The following is a 13,156-nucleotide window of genomic DNA, read 5'->3' as shown; positions in this document are numbered from 1 at the left end:
GTGTACGGTTCGTGGGCATTGAGTAGAGTGAGTGGTGTGTCACCATCACCGCTGTCTCGTGCTGCAACATGTTCATCCCCTCAAGGGGAACCTAATAACCATGAATAGTCGCTCCCCTTCCTCCCCTCCCCCAGCCCCTGGCAGCCACCAGCCCGCATCTGACTCAGCGGATCTGCGTCTTCTGGACATTGCACATAGATGGCGTCATTCAGCGTGTGGCTTGGCATGGTGTTTCCATGGTTTTTATGCCCCTTTTCATGGCTAAATACTATTCCAGTGAATGGATGGGCCGCGTTCTGTTTATCTGCTCGTCAGTTGATGGACATGTGGGTTGTCTCTATGGATACGTTTCGGCTGTTGTGAATAGCACTGCTGTGAACATTCATGTGCGTTTTGCCTCGTCACCTGTTTTCGTTTCTGGGGCTGGATGTCTGGGAGTGGAATTGCCGGGTCCTCTGGCGTCTCTGTGTTTAGCTCACTGAGGCGCTGCCAGACTGGTTTCCGCAGAGATCGCACCATTTTACGTCCCCACTGGCAATACGCGAGAGTCCCTGGTTTTCAGAGAAGCCAGACGTTGGGGTTTTTCTGTGAAATCCTCTTCATAGCGCCTCGTGCTGAGCTGGTCGCTGGGGCCTGGCTGAGCTGGGTGGGGAGGGGGAAGCAGGTCCCTGGAAGACTGCCCGGCGGGAGCAGATCCGGGGTCTGGGCCACAGTCTGGGCCCACGGGAAGCTGTTGTTCTGGCTGTTGCTTGGCGCATGCGTGTGGCGTGATGGCTCGTGTTACCCGGGGTTGTAGATCCCTTGGCCACAGGGGAGATGTTTCTGAGGCTGGAGTGGGCTGGCTTTTCTTTTCTCCTTTTCCCCAGGAGGGAGGGGTGCTGGCTATGGCTTGAGGAGGAGAAGTGGTGCCCCGGGGAGGGTGGGCCTTGAGTCCCTCCCTTTGCGCTTCTGGAGTTCGGGACCAGAGGCAGTTTTCCCCAGGGATTCTGTGCCCAGCAGCCTGGGGCTTGGGGAGCACTTGTGTGGGCTTGGGCCATGGGGAGGACGGTGCTTCTGTGTGTCCCCCATGGTGGCTTGCAGGGAGCCTGACGTGGGGGGATATTAGTGGAATAAAGACACGCTTGGCTCTGGGGGTTGGTTAAAAAAGTAAGACCGGAAAACCCCTGGAAAATGGAACAGTTAAACTGATATGCATTGGTTGATTAGCCCATCCATCCATCCATCCTCCATCCATCCATCCATCCGTCCTCCCTCTCCCTTCCCTTTACCTCTCCTTTATCCATCCATCTCTCATTCATCTTAGCATCAATCCTTCATCCGTCCATCCATTCTCCCTTCGTCCGTCCATCCATCCATTTCCCGGTGAGCACCTGGCTGGGCGCTTTCCCTGTTGGGACAGACCTGTCACTGGATGTCAGCTCTGACTGGCAAGCCTTTTTGTCTGACTGGTTCGCTGCTGTAGCTGCAGTGTTTGGAACAGTGCCTGCCCATTGTAGATACCCAAATAATTTCCTGATTGGCCAGGATGTGTGGAGACCCCATTGGCATGGGTTTGTTTAGCTTGGTCCCAGCTTGCGGGGGGCAGGTGGCACCTCTGTGGGCAGCAGCCTGAGTTGGCTCTGAGTATGGTGACCCTCAGCTACTCCAGGCCACCGCCCCTCGGGCAGGGCCAAGGACAGGCTGTGAGTGGGGTCCTGGCTCCTCCTTAGGGAGCCCAGTGACCTCTTTGCCAGGTAAGGGGCAAGGAAGCTGGTCTTCCTCCTTTAACAGAGTTAGGATTACAGGTGGGTCAGCCCTTTTATGCACAGAGGCCTGCACCCGTGGCTCCTTGACAGGGGGTGCAGCTGAAGTTTCCTTGAGTGCAGAGATGCCAGGGGCAGGTTTGATATAGGAGACCCTTCACATCACCCCTGCCCAGAGGTGTGGCATCCTTCCCATCTCACTTGGAGTGAAAGCCCCATGTGACCTCCGCTCTCACCATTCGGGTCCCCCTGCTGTTCCTCTCCCACCTCAGGGCCTTTGCACTTGCTGTCCCCTCTGCCTGGAACACCCTTCCAAGACATCTGCTGGTTCCCTCTCTCCCCTCCTCCACAACTTTGCTTAAAGATGCCTTCCGGTGAGGCTGTCCCGGACCACCCACTTTAAAACTGCACCTCACCCCCCATCCCCTGCCTACCCACCTCACGCTTCTGTTTTTCTCCATAGCACAGATACTGTCCACCACCCTATAATTACTCCCGTCTCACCCAGTGGAATGTCAGCTCCGCGAGGGCGGGGAGTTTGGGTCTGTTATTCTCTGCTGCGTCCCGGCACCTGTCCCACAGGAGGCGCCTGTAAAGCGTGGTTGGCAGCGGGCAGCAGCCAGGGCAGGGGGCAGGAGCTTTGCCTTTGCCCCGGTCCATGTGGGCCATACAGGCTCCGTGAGCCAGGCCGGGTGAGGCTCCCCACGCCACTTCCCATCTTCATCTTCTGACTTAGTTCAGAGCTGGGCTCCCGGGCGTCTCTTCTGTGCCGTGAGCCCCTGCAGAAGGTGGCCATCAAATGCTTGGCCGGTCCCCGATTTTTACAGCATGCCAGAAGCTAGAAACACAAGGTGGGAGCAGTCAGCTTCATCCTAGCTGCTGTCTCCGTAGCAGCTTAACCTCACACCCCAGCACTGCTTCTGTCCTCAAGTCCTGCCCCATCCGCCCTCCACTGCCCCAGGGCTGGCCTCCGGGTCTCCATTCTCCTTGGGCCAAGCCGCCTGACACCTTTTTGTTTAGTAGATATTTATTGGGTGCCTACTTTGTGCCAGGCTCTGGGATATAGCAGTGGACAAAGCAAATATTTATTGAGCACCTATTGTATTGGGTTAAATGACGTCCTCCCCAAATTCACGTCCACCCGGAACCTATGAGTGTGATTTGATTGGGAGAGAGGGTCTCTTGCAGATGTAATTAGTTAAGATGAGGTCACACTGGAGAGGGTGGGCCTTAAATATAATTGGAGTCCTTATAAGAAGGGCAAGCATAGGCACATGGGAAAAAAGGCCACGTGAAGATGGGCAGAGATTGGAGCAATGGGGCCTCAAGGAAACCTGGAGCCGCCAGGAGCTGGAAGGGACAAGGAAGGATCCTCCCCTGGAGCCTCTGGAGGGAGTGTGGCCCTGCTGACACCTGGAGTTTGGACTCCTGGCCTCCAGGTCAGTGGGAGGATCCACTTCCGTTGTCTTTAGCCATCCACTTTGTGGCGTTTTGTCATGGCAGCGCCAGGAAAATAACACACCTACTGTGTGCCAGGCACCACGCCCCTCACGGGGGGTCCAGCAGCCAATTAAAACATTTAGGGAGCAGCTACTGCACGTCAGACACTGAGGAGACCGGCAGGGCCCCTGCCCACAGGCTCCCAGCACACGTGTGTGTCCCTGGCCCGAGACAGGCTGGCTGGGGTGGGGTGTCGTAGACCGTGTCCCCTCTGTGGGCCTGGCGGCCACTCGAGCGCCGCGGGGGGTTCTGAGGAGCGCGCGGGTCAGCGCTGACAGCTGACCTTAAATTCTGAAGCTTCCCCACCTGCCACAAGTCCCAGCGTCGGTCCGGTTAGTTCCAAGAAAATGTCAGGCGTGTGCAGTGCAGACAGCTCCCCTTTCATCTTCCTGGGCTCAGGTCTGAAGGCTCCCAGGCACATTTCAGCTTCCGTTCCGGCCCCTTAGCAAACACCCCCTCCGCCTCCCCGTGCCCGCAGAGACATCCCAGCCCCAGTGGCTGTAACCCCACCCTCCCCGATCTGAGCCTGGCTGCTCAGACTCGGAAAATCTGTGGAATGTGTCTTGGTGTGGCCTCCCTGGCCGTCTTGCCTGGGGCCCGAGAGGGGATGTCCGGGCAGGACGGAAACTTCCCCCCGGAAAGAGGCCTCTGCCCAGCAGGGTCAGGGGATGCAGGTGTGGCGGGCTCCAGCCTCACCTCGTGTTACTGGCGCTCACCTCCGCCTGACAGTTTCGTTCGTTGAGCACCTGCTGTGTGTCCGGCGCTATGTTAGGCCCTGCAAGGCAGACACAGAATCACAGGCAGTGAGCTTTCTCCGTGGATGGAACACGGGCTTGGCAGGCTTGTGGGGTGCTGCCGAATCAGACCCACAGCCTGTGGGGCTCTCCCAGCGTGGCTGCGTGGCCCTGGCCGTGTGCACGGGTGCTCCCAGCATGGGCTGGGCCTGCAGTTGCAGCCCTCCTCCAGCCGGCTCTGTGGGCCCGTGGTTTTTGGTTTGGATATGCGAGGCCCGGTGGGGCTTGCGGCGTCCCCGTCCTGTGGGACTCGGCAGCATCGCATGCCACCTGGCAAAGCTGGTCCTTAACCTCGCCAGAGCGCTCTCTCTTCCCCGCGGAGCCCTGACGTGGCTGAGTTTGCCTTATTGAGCACCTGCTGTTTACCAGGCACCCTTCACAGGTGTGCTGTCCTCCTGGGTCCGTGGAGCGAGGACACGCATGTTCCCTGTCTACAGTGGAGGAAACTGAGGACAGAGCCCCGAGGCACCTTGCCTGAGGGGGGAATGACAGGCCCCTGTCCCTGGGGGGCTGCTCGGCCTCCCTCACCCCCAGAGCAAGATGTGTCTTTGGCTGGCAGGCTCCTTCTCGACTTGCACGCCGTCTGCTGCTGCTTCTCTGTTCCTGCTATCCCGATCCCACTGGTGCCATCTCGTGCAGGGACACTTGCGAGAGCCCCCAGGCCTCTGGGTTACACACTCGCTCTTCACGGCGCCTGCTTGTCAAACACCCCGATCCTTTCTTCTCTCCCTCCACCACCTTCCGTGGCTCCCCATTTGCCCTTTGAACAAAATCCATCCTTTCCATGGTTCGTGGGCCTTGAATGACTTGATGAATTTCTCAAGCACGAGATGCCTGGTCTCATCTCCGGGGTCTTGCTCAGGTGGTGGCCTCTGCCCGGAGCCCCCTCCACTTCCCCCTCCCCCGGCTGTGTCTTGTTCACGCTCCAGAAAGTTCTCTCTGCCACCCCCTCGCCCTCCCCAAGGCTTCCAGAGCCCCCAGCCTGCTCTCAGAAGTCACTATTTGCTGGTTGTCTGCAGTCCGCCGGGGCACCGAGACCCTCTGTGGCCTGGACGCTGCCTCGTTCACTAGCCTGGAGCTCAGCTCACAGTGGGGACCCCAAAGGGTCTGGAGATCAACGGATGTCCACCACCCTCTCCTGACCCCAAAGCTCCCAGACCCTGCAGTGATATTGGGGTCCCTGTATCGCACTCCTGCTCTGACCTGGATCCATTTCTCAGAACCCTTTTCAGCCGAGACCAGATCCAGGAGCCCCAACGTCGCCCCATGGATTGCTCGCATCCTCTCCTACCCTTGTCTTTGATGAAGTAATGTCATATTTTTTCCTGGCATGCACGTCCAAATGCTGCTGATGAGGTCAAAGCTTAATCCCCACCCCTGCCCCGCCGTTCACAGTGTTATGCAAACACCACTTTTATCTAGTTTCGAAACATTTCCGTCATTGCATGGTAACCCTCATACCCATGAGTCGCTCCACACCCCTCCATCCCACCCCCCGCCCTTGGCACCCACCGGTCTGCTTTCTGTCTCTGTGGATTTATCATTCTGGACGTTTCCTATACGTGGAATCATAAGGTATCTGTCCTTTCGTGTCTGGCTTCTTTCACTTAGCATCGTGTGTGCAAGGTTCATCCACGTTGTGACATGTGTCAGTGCTCGGTTCTTTTTTATAGCTGAATCATATTCCATTGTACAGATAGACCACGTTCTGTTTCTTTCTCCACTCATTGGTTGATGGGCACTTGGGTTGTTTCCACCTTTGGCTATAGTGAATACTGCTGCTGTGAATACCTTGGTTTGTTTCAGTCTCTGTTTTCCATTCTTTTGGGTGTACGCCTAGGAGTGGAATTGCTGGGTCCTACGGTAATTCTATGTTTAACATTTTTAGGAACTGTCAAACTGTTTTCCTAAAAATAATTTTTTTTTTCAAGTTGGCAAAAAATATGGCTAAGGTTGGGGGCGATAGAAATGGAGCTTATTAAAATAAGCTCGTGGTGAATGCAGGAGGTGCAAGACCCCCAGAGTCCCCTGGCTTCGGGGACAACCTGCACATGAGGATGCTGGGCCGTGGAGCTGGCGGAGTGATCCTCTGACAGGTGGGTGGTGGGGGCATGAACCCCGAGCTCGGCGGTGGACACTGTGTGAACGTTGAGGTCGTGGGAACCCAGGCCTTGGCGCGAGGAGGGTGGGGAAGTGGCCGAGGATTCTCCAGGGCTGCTTTGAAAAGGTGTCACTTCCCTGGCGTCTGGAGCCCACATGCAGTGCACGCCGTGAGCATCTTTCCGGGGCTGCCGTCCCTCAGTCGGCCTTTCATTAGGCAAAGGAGGTTAGAAATCTGCTGGTAAATTAGACTTCTCACCGCCTCATGCGATGCGAAGTCACATAGCAACTTGGAAGTTGCGCGTGGTGCCCTTGGAAAGGCAAGCAGATTGGGCTTCTCTCTGCCCAGGTGCTGCTCTCTTCCTCTTGCAGAGAGCGGGCAACCGTTTAAAACCCAGAGAGAGGGCTTCCCTGGTGGCGCAGTGGTCGAGAGTCCGCCTGCCGATGCAGGGGACACGGGTTTGTGCCCCGATCCGGGAAGATCCCACATGCCGCGGAGCGGCTGGGCCCGTGAGCCACGGCCGCTGAGCCTGTGCGTCCGGAGCCTGTGCTTTGCAACGGGAGAGGCCACAACAGTGAGAGGCCCGCGTATCGCAAACAAAAACAAAAAAACCCGAAAAAAACCCAGAGAGAGGCCGGAATAGAGCTGGCTTTGCTGCATCAGGCCACCAGGGTCTGCTGGGCTTTGTGATGAGCTGGGACACAGGGAATTCTGGGACAGGGCCCAGCACTGGTGGCCACAACTGACCCCTCTCCCAAGGCCAGTCTCTTGTCTCTGGGCTGCCGGAGGGCTGCCGCGTTGCTCTTGGTGGGGACTGGCGGGGGCAGCTCTGCCTCCCTTCCATGTCCACAACATCACTGTGACCGGGCTGCAGCTACTGCAGTGACAGAACTAGTGACTGTAGTAACAGTAGCTCCCATTTGCTGAGCAGGACTGTTCCCACGTTCATAAGAATTACGCAGTGCACCCTGTCGCGGTGTCTGGGAAAAGTCCACGTGGGCTTTTTTCCTGAGGTGGTCATAGGTGTGGCAGTTTGGGCTCTGGAATTCTTTGGCTTTGCAGTGTTGGAAGGATTGACAGCACCCGATGGAAAGGTTGCCTCCTTTGTGACTCCCTCCTTCTCTGGGTGAGTCAGAACTTTTGATGGCAAAGTGACAGAAAGCTGGGTTGGGCTGGCAAAGGCAAAACACACAGAAGGAGTGCCTTGGCTTCCCTAAATGAAGAAGCAGCTTTGATCTGCCTTCAGGCATGGCTGTATCAGGACCCAGCTGTGCTCTCTCTACCCTTCAGATCTGCCTTCCTGGGAGTATGGTCTCGGGTAGGTCCCTGCCAAGTGGTGGTCCCCGAGAGCGCCAGGCTTTCACCCTCCTGGCTTACAGCCCCAGTGGATAGTGCCTGTTTCTGGTTCCTTCTCAGAGTCTCAAGACTGACTCTCATTGGCTCAGATTGGGTCAGATGCCCATCCCTGAACCAATCGCTGGCCCAGGGGCAGCAGGAATCTGATTGGCCAGGCCCAGATCACATGATCACTCCTGGAGTCTGGGGAGGGAAGATGGTTGCTAAAAAAAAAAAGTCGAGTCTACTGTAGCAGGAGATGGGGGTGGGAAGTGGGATGCAGTCATGGCCCCCAGGTGGGAGGGAAGGGGGTCTTGTTCTTCCTTTGACCACCATGATCTCAATCCTCCCCCCCAATATCCCTCCACATCAGGCCTCCAAAGGGCAGCGGTTTAGGGCGCCCACGGCCTTGAAGCAGTTGTCAGTGGAGGGCAGGGCGATGAGGGGCCTTGTGATGAAAGCACAGGGAGCTGGGGGTACACATGAGATGCAACCCCAGCCCGAGAGGGAACGCCACAGGGGGCATCCAGGTGCCGGGCCCCTGCGCCATCCTGGATTCTCCTTAGCTCCTGGGTGGCGGGTGTGGGTGGGGGTTGCACATGGCAGGGGCCTGATGGACACCCCTTTTCTGAGAGGCTGAGTGTGGAGGAGGCCTGCGGCCTGCCCGGCTTCAGCCCGGGCCTGGGCGGCGGAGCCAGTTATAACCTTGGGCAGGCTGCATTGAGCAGTGGCTGGCGGAGAAGAGAGAGAAGGGTCCTGGGGAGGCTGGGGCCCCCCGGAGATTTCTGGGCGAAGGCCCCTTCTGACCAGGGGCTCTCTTGCTCTCTTGACTTGAGTCCTTTCTTCTTCCTGGGCCTCAGTTTCCCCATCTGTAAAGCCAGTGGACTCCTTCCATCATGGACACATGAGTGCTTTCTTCCCCGTGGACAGCATCCTTTGCCTGCCCCTCCGGGAGGCACAGGGGGCCCAGCCGGCTCTCATCCGCGTCCTCGGCTGTTTCCCCAGTGTGGCCCTCGGGCTCCCAGTCGCTTCGCTCTCAGTTCACGTCCGGGCCAACCTCACATCTGTCCTGCTCCCCCGTCGTAGTGTCACTCACCCTCCCCAGAGGGTCACTGGGAGGCCCAGGCAGGCCCGACCTTGCTCGGGGTTACACGGTGACCTGTGTTCTGCCCGAGCCGACCCTGTTCACCGCCATCACCCTGGACGGGTGTACGGACTTTTCCCCTCCCGGGACAGCAGTCGCCTGCCTGAGCTGCCAGGTGCTTTCGGGGAACCTTGCCCTGGTGACTCAGACTGGCAGAGGACTTGGGGTGGGGTGGGGTGTGCTGAGGGTGCTTGGGAGCCATGGGGGGGTTGTGGGGGCAGTGCCCGCAGAGTTAGAGCTCCCGTGCCTGCTGAACGAGGGCCTTGGCGGCGGGGAGGACACGGCTGTCACCGATGTGGCTTGTGCCGCAGCTGCTGGCCTGTGGCTTGGAGAGGCCCCAGACACCACGTGGCGTCTCCCGCTGCTGTCGGTGGGCACGGAGCTTGCCAGTGGCATGGAGGGGGGTCCCGGAGGACCCTGTCTGCTCTCTCTTCCTCACAGGGGCCACAGGAAGGACTTGGGGCCCCGCCAGGGTCTGCAGGGAGCAGCCGCCCTGGGACTGATCTCGCTTTTGCTTTTCTGGTCTCACAGGTGCCTGGGACAGGGTCGCCCTCGAGCAGATGACGGAGACTGGCTTTTAATCCTCGGAGACCATTGAGAGGGAGCTTACAGGGGCCCACGAGCCCCCCTGGACGCCCACCACCATGTCGGGGTCCACGCAGCCCGTGGCACAGACGTGGAGGGCCACCGAGCCCCGTTACCCGCCCCACGGCGTTTCCTACCCCGTGCAGATCGCCCGGCCACACACGGTAAGCGGCACAAATATGCACCTGGGGTCACCTTTGGGGCCTTCTCTTGTCCCTGGGTTCCTATTTCTCCCCATCGTTGTGTGAGTGGCGGGGGGGTGGCCTGCTGGGGAGGGGGTGGGCGTGCCCTTGGTCAGCTCTTTCTTTTTTAAAAAAAATGTTTTGCTGCGCCGCATGGCCTGTGAGATCTTCGTTCCCTGACCGGGGATCGAACCCGTGCCCCCTGCAGTGGAAGCATAGAGTCTTAAACATTGGACTGCCAGGGAAGTACCGTTGGTCAGCTCTTCCGAGCTGCACCCCACTCTGTCCACCTCCTAGTGGGGGCCCCCTTTCCTGACTTTATCTCTAGTTGCATGTGGCCCTGAGGATGAGCCTTGGTTATGTTCTGTATTCTCAGGGGCTTGCCAGAGGGCTCTCGGGGTCCTGGGCCTCCCCCGTTTGGCCTCCTGGCTGCTTGGTGAGGGACTGTGAGGGTTGCAGCTGGGGTCAGAGCTTGCTGTGCCGGCCCCTGTGTGAACACGCCTGTATCTATCCTGCTTGACTGGTGTGGTCCCTCCTAAGATGCGGAGAGGAGGTGGCATGGTAGGGCTTTTCTATCTTCCACGAGCGAGATGTTTCTGCATATGAGCCCAGCGGACCAGCCTGAGGGTGTCCCAAGAACAGTGACCTCTTGAGGATTTGGGCCCCCAAGATGCTTTTGAGAGCCAGCTGTGATAAACGGGCACATTCTGGATGGGGTCGTGGAATCCTCACAAACAACCCGATGAAAGAGCACCTTGCATTATCGTCCCATTTCGCAGATGAGGAGACTGAGGCCGGGAGGTTAAACGATAGGCCTCGGGTTAAATCACCGTGAGAAGGCAGTCGGCTTCCGCTTCAGGACTCTGAGCCCCTGTGAAATGGGTGACTGTTTACTGTTCACCTACTGTGTGCCCAGGGCCGAGGACCGTGCTCCTGGGGGTCCTTTGCTGTGATGTGTGGTCAGCACCTTTATCATAATCACAATCACAAAAGTAAGCATTGTCGTCGAGTGCTTACTACAGGGTGAGCGTTTTGTTTATGCCCTTTACGTATACAGTTGCACTCGCTTCTCTTTATCACTGAAGTGAGGGTACGCGTATGCTCTGCACTTGGTAGGTGGGGAACATTTTGCAGGTGAGGAAACAGGACAAGTCGCTTAGTGATTCTGAGCCTCGGTTGGTCATCCATAGAATGGAGTAATGAGAGCATCTGTCTCCTAGATTCTCCCGGGGATTAAACGTGATGATCTGCGGAAGGTCCTCATGACAGTGCCTGGCAGACACTCAGCCAGCTGTGTCCACTTGCAATATTGTCACTGTCACTGCAGCTGCTTGGAGGGGCTGCCTCCCCTGGGGGCTCCTGGCGGTTGCCTCTGGTTTCTCTTCTTTCTCGTCCCCTCCTGCCAGGTTCCTACCCCGCTCCCACTCCCTCCCCAAGGGCCCAGACTCGGTTAGTCCTTGAGTCCTTATGGCCCCTGCCGTCCTGCAACCCCCCCATCCTTTGCCCCAGCTGGGCCCTCTCACAGTCACGTGGAGTCAGCAGCTGATCTCAGACACCGCCCGCACTTTTCCCGCTGGGCCGTCAGTGACGCAGGATGGGGCCGGGTAGGACCCAGTGGTCACTTCCTCCAGGCAGGGGGCTGACGCCGGGGGTGGGCAGGGGCCCTGGGTAGCTACGAGGCAGGGCATCCTTATCCCGTGTGGTGGCAGCAGTGGGGCCCCACGTCCTGATCACCCTGCCTCGTGCTTGGGCGACCCAGCTGGGGGCCCCTGCTTGTTACTGGAAAGGCAGGAACAAGAATTCTAGGCGTCCTGGGGGGGGTCTTGCTCTCCTGGGCATGTGTCCGGGGCTGGAGCCACTGTTCTTTGACTGGTGAGAGGTGAGTGTTGGGACTGTAATCTGGAGGTCCCCCTGCAGCCCTGTGCTCCCTAACCCCTTACCGCCAGCCCACTGTACAGGCAGGGTTTGTGAGATGCCCCCATTTTGGGGGGCAGAGGGTTTTTGGAAGACAGAGGGCAGAGGAAAAGGGAAAAAGGCGTGGAAGGCAAATGCCCCCTCCAAGGGCCAGGTGGGAACCCAGCTCCTTGTACAGTAGTTGAGGCAGGTCTGCTGGGCTGAGGGGGCGGGGCCTGGACCCCGTGACCTGTGACCTTCCTGGGACTCAGCTCACTCCCGTACCTGCTCCCAACAGGCTTCCATCCAGGGTGGCACCTCCTGGCCCTGGAGGCTTCTTCCAGGGTGTCTGGGCATGGGGCTGCTTTGATGGCGAGTCCCCCCCGCCCAGAGCCCAGAAGAACCTCCAGATGTGGCTTTGAATCCCTGTTCCTCCAACTCACCTTGTGACATCTGGCTGCTCGCTTAACCCCGTGGGGGCAGCCCCAGTTTTCCCAGCTGCAGTATGGGTGTTGTGGGCCTAAGCATCACTGGCGGATGTTTGCGAGGTGCCCGGGGCGGTGTCTGTACGTGGCAGCCGCCTCTGTCCTCCTGGCGGGGTGGCAGGAGACCAAGGAGGCTCTGCACTCTGAGAGGGGCGGTGGGAGCCGCCTTCTCTGCTGGCCTGTACCTCAGCCTGTGTCATGTCCAGGCTGCCTGGTGTGTTACGCCGGCGCAGATGGAGGGCTCAGTTCCAGGTGTGCTTACCCTGACCCAGCCTCAGGCACACTCCGAGCCTCTCTTCATGGTGCCGGTACGCATGGCTCGTTCAATCCCACCTGCTCCACCCTCGGAGCCTCTCTGAGCCCTGTTCTCTCCTTCTCTGTGGTCTCGGCTTCCCTCGCTCACAGTATCAGGACCCCACATCTTTCCCTGAGGGTCCTGGCGGGCTCCTGGCACTGAGGGTCTCCCAGGATTGAGGGTCGCAACACATCCTCGCCTCCTTGTCTCCTTTCCAGCTTTCTAGAGCCCAGCTCGATTCTGCCTTCTCTCCCAAGCCCCGCGGGACCCCCTGAGCTCTCTCGAGTTCCTGCAATCTTTGCACTAAATGAATGTGTTAAATAAAGTCCAAAGACACGGGAATCCGATCCCAGCGCCACTCCTGCCTGCTGTGTGGCCTTAGGCAAGTTACTTAGCCTCTCTGTGCCTTAGTGTTAGAAGGGCTTTTCAGAGCACAGACTCTGGAGCCAGACCGCTGGCATTCATATCCTGCTTCAGTGACTTCCTAGCTGTGAAACTTTGGATGAGTGGTCTTACCGCCCTGTGGCTCAGTTTCCCCATCAGTTGAGCGAGGGTAGTTCTAAGACCCTGAGGATCAAGTTAGTTGACACGTGCAGAGGCCTCTGCACAACGCCCGGGCTGAGTAAGCGCGACTGATACAGTGCAGTGTTGATGACTTTGATGCTGCTGCTGTCATGACGACAACGTGCCCACTAGTATCCTTTTGCGAATGGCCCCCAGGGTACACTGTGGGCTTTTCCTCTGGAGGAGGGACTGGCAAACCTTCTCTGTAAATATTTCAGGCTTCTCCGGCCACTCGGTCTCGGTCACAGCTACTCCGGCGCTGCTGCCATCCTAGCGTGAAAGCAGCTCAGCCAGCACGTACAGGAATGGCCGTGGCCGTGTGCCAGTGACACCTGACGAAACAGGCCGAGCCTGGCTTTGGCCTTGGGCCCCGTTTGCTGACTCCTGCCCTAGATCAGTGCTTATCAGGCTCTCTGTGGGAAGGACCAGTCTGTTTCATTTCCAGTTTGTCACAAATGGATACATGGTCCTTCCGCACGTAACGCAGTTCGCGGGCACGGGGATGGGTCTAGGCCGAGGCCAGCAGGACTGTGTTG

The 13,156-nt window shown here is 58.3% G+C and overlaps 1 protein-coding gene across 30 annotated transcripts in view; it reads left to right on the top strand.

The window, feature by feature from the left end:
• Positions 1-13,156, top strand: part of NCOR2 (nuclear receptor corepressor 2) — a 226,907-nt gene that overhangs the window by 60,777 nt on the left and 152,974 nt on the right. For 29 of the 30 annotated variants that reach the window (XM_067701126.1, XM_067701137.1, XM_067701121.1 and 26 more), the window contains one exon: positions 9,148-9,365. In XM_067701126.1, coding sequence (XP_067557227.1) covers positions 9,261-9,365 — 105 coding nt within the window. In that variant the 5' untranslated portion in view covers positions 9,148-9,260. Of the gene's footprint in view, positions 1-8,712; positions 8,732-9,147; positions 9,366-13,156 lie in introns of those variants that run through there. The other variant, XM_067701120.1, reaches the window with a different exon arrangement.

This window comes from Pseudorca crassidens, chromosome 12, assembly GCF_039906515.1.
Source record: "Pseudorca crassidens isolate mPseCra1 chromosome 12, mPseCra1.hap1, whole genome shotgun sequence".
NCBI classification, from domain to species: Eukaryota; Metazoa; Chordata; class Mammalia; order Artiodactyla; family Delphinidae; genus Pseudorca; species Pseudorca crassidens.
The sequence above is the reverse complement of the archived record's forward strand: the minus strand, read 5'-3'. Positions and strand labels throughout refer to the sequence as shown.